The sequence below is a fragment of the Necator americanus genome, chromosome I (assembly GCF_031761385.1).
Source record: "Necator americanus strain Aroian chromosome I, whole genome shotgun sequence".
NCBI classification, from domain to species: Eukaryota; Metazoa; Nematoda; class Chromadorea; order Rhabditida; family Ancylostomatidae; genus Necator; species Necator americanus.
The window spans coordinates 29,708,925-29,716,469 of NC_087371.1; the positions used below are offsets into that span (position 1 = coordinate 29,708,925).

Consider the following 7,545-nt stretch of genomic DNA (forward strand, 5'->3'; position numbering starts at 1 on the left):
CATGTTTTTTCACATTAGATGTCCACTCCGAAAATATTGTTGCCAACGATGCGTTTAGTATTCATCAATGATTTCTTCTATTCAACTCTCTCTGATATATGTGCAGCCGGGTTAAAACGACATGAAGCTCGGTGCAATTGCGTAGACGACTGTGCTCAGTGGAGGTAGATGGGACCCTCGCATGCTGCAGTCCATTGGTGGAGATCAGTAAGAGTCACAGCTGGATTGCAACTGAGAGGTGTGTGCCCTACTGTGCGCTTAGGCTACTGCACCAGAATTCAGGTCTTTTTAATCTGACTGTAACAACATAAAACTCTAACGAGAACAAAGAAATGTGGTAATGTAAGTAACGGTTCGTATATAGTGAATAGTGATGCCCTCACCTCGTCTCCCAAGAAATCTTGTATGTGCGATATTCATTGGAACAATTGCTGTCTTCGTTCGAGGCCAGGAAGAAGAAGGATGGGTTCCTTTCAATGGATATCTATATGGGGTGAGAATAAGTTTTGAATTCTGTTTACTATTTTAAGGCAGCATTCCACGAATCTGGGATGGTACGGATTTCAGGTGGAGTATCCGTATAGGGGGTCGTAGATTATGGAGACCTGGGTGGTTCCGCTCTGCTCTCCCTGAATCACTGCAAGCAGCTGGTCTATGAATGCTGTTTTGTACGATGCCTTCTATGGTAGCGTCCCCTACTGCCTATCGGGGCAGTCCGAATTGATTTTCGACGAGTCGCAGGGTAGAGGCGGCGCAAGGGGTGGAGCGTTGCAATAGATGGCGTCATACAAAACAGTATTCTGAAGGCGGCTGTTTTCAATGATGCAGGAAGAGATGAGCGGAACCACCCCCGTCTCCATAATCTACAACCCTGTATACGGATACTCCACCTGAAATCCGCACCACCTCGGATTCGTGGTTACAGTCGGATCAAAACGACATGAAGCACGGACAGTTGCGTTAGCGGCTGCGCTTGAAACGGTACGGTGGAGACAGCGGTTGGAATCGAGGAGGCACCATGGCGAAGTGCAGATATGGATGAGTCCTTACAGGATCTCAACTGCTGTGCTCCACAGTGCCGTTTCGTGCCCAGCCGCCCACGCAACTGTCTGTTCTTCATGTCGTTTTGACGCAACTATATTCTCATCACAGCATCGACACAAAAAAGTAGATGTGAGGTTGTGCATTACGCGGACATTAAAAGCCATTCAAAGCTGCTTTTGAAAAGTAAGAAGAGATATGTAGGATCTGTAACATTGGCTGTTTAGGCGCAACATGTAATCCACAATTCGTGGATTTCGAAGAAAGGATCTTAACTTATTGTCTTTCTTTTTCCAACTCGCTAAAGATGTAGGCATTAGTTGGTTGGTCATCAAGTTCGAAAATTGGTCGCAATGTAGAGAAAATTGAGGCATTTTATTCAGATCTTCCGCAATAAAAGCGTAGAGGAGAAAATCAAGAATGTGTAAGAGGATAAAAGTATGTCCACAATGCAAATTATGCTCATCACATTTCAAACAGATTGTTATTATTTCCAATTCTAACGGTTTTTGAAATTATACACATTGGTGAAACTAAAGAAAAAGCATGTTGTTTAAACTAACATTCAACTATTTCAGTTCTTCGACTATCAAGCTACATTCTCTGAAGCTGAAGACATTTGTGTTCATTACGGAGGTCATTTGGTTTCGATACACAGCGACGAGGAAAATGAATTCGTACACTGTATGTGTTGTTCTCTTTCATACAAAATGCAATAGCCTTTGATACTTTGCAAATCCGCACAAATGACAACAATTTGCTCCAATATTTTCAAATCGGGGGACACGTTTGATTGTTATTTCTAGTAGTGGCCCTGCTTACGCTAAACACAATCAGGCATCCGACTGTACGCTCTGAAACGTACGGGTTATGCATATAAGTAGTAGTCACGGCTGCATCATTGCAAACAGCCACCTTCAGAATGCTGTTTTGTATGACGCCATCTATTGCAACACTCCACTCCTTGCGCCACCTCCGCCCTGAGATTCGTCGAAAATCAATTCGGACTGCCCCGGTAGGCAGTAAGGGACGCTACGTGTGCAAGGGTGGCACGCTACAACAGAAGGCATACGTACAAAACAGCATTCAGGGGCCGACTGCAGTGTTTCAAGGAGAGATGAGCGGAACCACCCTGGTCTTCATAATCTACGACCCCTTATACGGATACTCCACCTGGAATCCATACCACTCCAGATTCGTGGTATGCTGTCTTTAAAGGCGCGTGCTATAGAGTGTGGTTCGCTATTACGGTTTTTTGGTGGCGTAACCGCTAGTATCGTCCACGAGTGCGGCAGACAACGCTCTCATTTCACGTTCTTTGCACCTATCTCTGTCTTCATTGACATAATAAATATTACCCTGAACCGTCTCGGTCTGTCCTATTGCTTGCTTGCTTACTTGCTTGCTTGACTCCCGTTGATCTTCGAACTGATCGAGCGGGCGCCAGTAATTCTTCCATTTGTCCCGATCGCGTGCCAGAGTCGCTCAGTGGTTCCTCCTTTCGCGTGGGACACGAAGAACATCATAATTTTTTTTTGAAGGACTTCGTGAAGAAATCTGACCAACGGTCTTCGTGTATTGCGCTTAATTTCGCGGGGAACCCAGTCGCTCACGGCTCTGGTCCAACGGTTGTCGTTAAAGCGCATCACGTGTCCCGCCCACCCTATTTTACTTTCCTTGGCAAACGCGGCATTGTCTCTAATCTTGGATCGCTGACGTAGGAGAGAACTTCAAATCCCGTCCCTCACTTGCGTGAAACGAGATACTCCTAGCATCACTCTCTCAACTGCGCGTTCAGTGACGCTCACCACGTTTTCTTCCTGCTTGCAAAATGCCCAGGTTTCCAAAGTATAGATCAAAGCAGGAAGTACGGTGGTGTTGAAGAGGTGAGCACGGAGCCGGGTGTTCCTGGTCTTCTTTACCACATCCTCGATGCTCTTATACGCTCTCCAAGCCGCTCGTCTCCTCCTGCCCAGCTCGAAGGTCAGGTCGTTCATCGTGTTAAACTCCCGATCCAGATAAACGTAGCTGGTGCACTAGGATATGTTAGTTCCGTCGAACGTGAATGGGGGATCCGAGACCCAGCCGTTGCGCATGAACATCGTCTTTGGTAGATCCAGCTGAAGATCGATGCATCCATATGATTCGTCGAATTCGTTCCGCTTGGCTGAGACTAGGTGTTATCAGTACGATGTCATCAGCAAAGCGCAAATGGTATAGCTGCCGAACATCAATCTTCAATCCCATGTCATCCCATTCCAACTTTCGCGTTGCGTTCTCGAGGGTGGCTGTGAATAATTTAGGTGGGGTTGCATCACCCTGTCGGAGCCCCCTCTTCACGTGAATGATGATATTCTTGTAGAATGGCGAAATTCCGGTCGTGAAGTTACTGTACAACTCTCGAAGTACCTTTATGTACTGAGTAGGGACGCTTTGGTTGTCCAAGGCTTCCACGACTGCTTCCGTCACAACTGAGTCGAAGGCCTTGTTCAAGTCGATGAAGGTGAGACAGAGCGGCTTACTTTTTTTTTACTTTTATTATTACTTTTATTTTACTTTTATTTTTATTTCACTTTCATTATACTTTTATTTTTACTTCTTTTACTTCACTTTTATTTTTTTAATTACTTTTTTTTTGTACTCTCGTGATACCTCGATGAGTTTCGAAGCAGTGTGAATGTGGTCAATCGTGCTGAATCCTTTTCGAAACCCTGCTTGCTCGCATGGCTGTTCTACCTTTTCAGTCCATTAAGAATCACTCTTGTAAAGAGGTTGTAGATGACGGACAGTAAGCAGAGTGGGCGATAGTTGCCGATGTCATGTGGATCTCCCTTTTTATAAAACAACACGGTCTTGCTGGTCCCCCACTGTTTAGGAACCTTGCATTCCGACAGAACCTGTAAAGAGCCTCGCCAGGTTGTTGACGAGTACTGGTGGAAGGTTCTTAAGGTGTTCTGGTTTTATTCTGTCGGGACTGGGTGCCGTACGATTTCTTATCGACATGATAGCATGTCGCATTTTGGACTGAAGAACCTCTGGAACGACATGTCCATCTTCCCTCAGATGGTGAGGAGGCAAGTGGACATGGCTGTCGAAGAAATCAGAGTAGAAGTCGTAGATAATTTTCTCCATCCCCCTTCTCGATGCAATTGTTGTTACGGGCACCGGAGAGCAGTCGTCCTCGTCTTGCGATTGGTGAAGTCTCAACAGGCATAGCGGATGCTTTTCCCGCCTCTGCAGCTTCAGCCAGCACTTCTTCTCTCTTTAAGGCCTCTCCTTGTGAAGGAAAATCTTCCTTGGAGGAGGCGATGATCCGACCCCGTATAGAACTTTGGTACAACAGCGACGTCCGCCAGGCAGAACCTTTTATTGACGACGACGTGGTCTGTTTCATTACGGTACCCTCCACCGAGTGACTCCCACGTCCAGCGTAGAGAGGAGGGCTTCTGGAATTGCGAGTTCCCTTGGATGATCTTAGTCGTCATGATGAATCCGGAGAACCTCTCCCCCTGTTCATTCCATTTTAGGCCGTGGGTCCCGATGTGAAGTTCCTCAAGCGTTTTTCTTAGGCCAACTTTGGCGTTGAAATCGCCATTATGACCTTGTAGAAGGCATGATCTTCTTGATAGAACGTCTCCAGGTCTATATAGAAAGCTTTGACTTCTTCTTCGCAGCTTGATGTTGGAGCGTAAGCGACGAAGATAGTCAAAACTGGCGTTTGACCACATCTTCTCACCCGCAGACGTCCGAAGTTCGGGTCGTAAGTTGTTCGAAAGAGAGTCGATATTCTTTGCCATACTCGTGCTGACGGGGGAGCCACCTCCACCAACACCTTTACTGTCCTATGTTCCTGAGAACAGTTCTTCTCCAGTTTCATATACGGCGTTGAGAGGGTGACGTCGTCTTGTCTCGGTCAGTTCTATGATGTCGTACTTAATCTTCTTGGCTTCAGATCTTCGATGGCCGCTTCCGATGCAAGTGTACGTGCGTTATAAGTACAGATCGTCATCCTAGTCCTTTCCCGTTTCGGTAGCTCATATGACTCCTGCAACCTCGTCCTTTCTGGCGCTACCGTACCAGGCTTTCCTTTGAAATCAGGAGACTCTTTTCTATTACTGTGACATGCAAAAAAAATTATAAAACCCATGGGCAGGTTGCAAGCCTCTAATCCCATGAGTTTTTGGGAGAACTTGCGTTCTCGCAGAGTGAACTTGTGGAGCTTTTTTTGTTGGAGGCGACTCCAAACCGCCTCCCTTGCAACTCCAAGTCACTTTATTGTAGGCTTTTGGCCCGACCGACGTGCGGGATACAAGGATACCATGAGTCAGTCCTGACTCTGCAGAGACAGGAAGTCTATCCCCTGAATCCTTCAGCGTCTCTGGGGAAGCACAAAAAACCTCGCTTTTGGTCTGCGATTAGCCAGCTATGCGCCACCCTGGACGAGCAACGACTCGCGAACCGGCGTCATAAGCTCGTGCGGACGAATGAATGAGTGGGCAGAGCGTTGTCCGCCGAACGCAGACAACTAATGGGAGGTGTTAAATGGGATCCTGTTACTGTTTTTCTGTTCTTTAATGTCTATTTAAAAGTAAGATTTGCAAAAAATGAAGACGGAAATTTTTCGGAGATGCTTCCTTCATCGATCCATTACAAGAGAGTCACAGATAAAAACGCAATAGACTGAAGAGACGGAAGAAGGAACGCAAGAAGTATGGTGGAAAGACTGAAAGAAAATAATGTGAGGCAGAAAAGGAACAGTTCCCTAATAAGTGGAGCCGTTTTGGTGGCATAAATATTCCATCGTCCATCGGTCAAAAGAAACAAACGAGCAATGCCTCTAGGATTCCAAAAAATAACGAAACGAGAAACGAAAAAGTAATAAAAAGTAAGCTAATAATAACAGAGTCGTAAATTCGTCTGCTTCCATTCTAGCTGTTTCTAAAACATATAAAGATCACATGCTCCCTCGCAACGAGGTCACTGTGTCGATCTTGCTGATGCCTTTTTCTTAAAATATTTAATCGATACACTTATTGTTGACCAACTCTATGTTTGATGTGATAAAGTAATCGAAGATGACTTATAACACAGCTAAAACTGGTCTATAATTTATCCATCTACATACTAATTTTCGAAGCTTTAAGCTTCACTTTTTATTTATTTTCATTTATTTAATTTTCAAAACAGTCAATTTTATTTATCATTCATCTAGAAGAAAATCAATACGAAATTAGTTAATATTTGAAGCGATGACAAATCCACTAAAAGCATCCAATATTTGCGAGAGGGTCTGGATTGGCGCGAAGAGAAAATCAAGAAATTCCAACAAATGGACATGGACCGACGGCAGCGCATTCGACTATTCGAACTGGCATAAAGGGGAACCGAATAACTCCAGAGGCAACGAGGGTTGCGTAGAGGTTTGTAGAGTTACAGAATCGAAGTAGTTTTGTTTTCGTTGAATGTTTATTCGATCAATTCGTACAAGAAGAGTCCGTTAATTTACGTGTACAAAGCGGAAAAACCGTGATTTCCATGCGGTTCAATTCACTAAAAAATTTGTTGCACTGCAATCTTTTCAGGACATCTATTTTTATGTGTTATTATAGCAGGTCAAAACGACGTGAGGCACGTACGCAATTGCGTACGCGGCTTCTCTCGAGGCACTTCGGTAGAGCTTAGCGGTTAGGAGCATGGTGAAACAATTGCTGGCACCACCCATCGCTGCAGTTTGCGACGCTCCCAACTCGGTCCCAACTGCTGCCTCCACCGCGCCGTTTCGAGCGCGTACGCAAATGCACCGCAACTACACTCGTGACTCGTATCGTTTTGACCGGACTACACGTTGTGATAACTTCGTAAGGGACCATTCCGGCTGCGATCAATTCCTTTTTTGATTTTTTTGACTTTAAAAATTTGATTTCGTAATAAACAGATCCCGACTGGAGATTATATTAGTCATATATTGCGAAGTTTTTTTTCCCCGGTGCAACATTCTTTTTTTTTATTTTACGGTAGAGAATGGAATTTATTGTGAACTAAGTATTACTGATAATGAGTAGCATTCATAGGTAGATTTAGTCGTAGAATGTATGACGTTTTTCGAGAACCAATGTGTGAATAAAAAAGCTCTGTAGTTTAATTTTCAGTTCTTTATCGAGAAAACCAGTGGATTTCCCGAAAAATCTTGGAACGACATTCCATGCGGTAGATATTTGTTCTATTTCATTTGTAAAATACCTGCTTAATCCAATAAAAGACCCATTCTCTTAGAAGTGTTAACAATCATATGTCAAAGAGACTAATACGTCTATTTCTTAGGGATTTGCAAGCAATTTATTCCGTCCCCTCATGGAAAGCAATATCGATTTGTTGCAGGTCACAATTTCTTGAATACAGATCAAACTTACTTTATTCTGTGCACATCGAGATTTGATCGCCTCTCCCCTTAGGCGAAATCACTCACGTCTGAGATGGCACGGCCTAGAGTACTTAAAGGCAGCA

The 7,545-nt window shown here is 44.5% G+C and overlaps 1 protein-coding gene across 1 annotated transcript; it reads left to right on the forward strand.

The window, feature by feature from the left end:
- Window positions 1-373: 373 nt before the first annotated feature.
- Window positions 374-7,289, forward strand: RB195_007266 (uncharacterized protein; the record flags this gene model as incomplete). The annotated part of the gene is made up of 4 exons (XM_064180812.1): window positions 374-493; window positions 1,620-1,725; window positions 6,289-6,461; window positions 7,191-7,289. 4 exons carry the CDS (start codon window positions 374-376, stop codon window positions 7,287-7,289), a joined length of 498 nt encoding a protein of 165 aa, XP_064037653.1.
- Window positions 7,290-7,545: the final 256 nt, after the last annotated feature.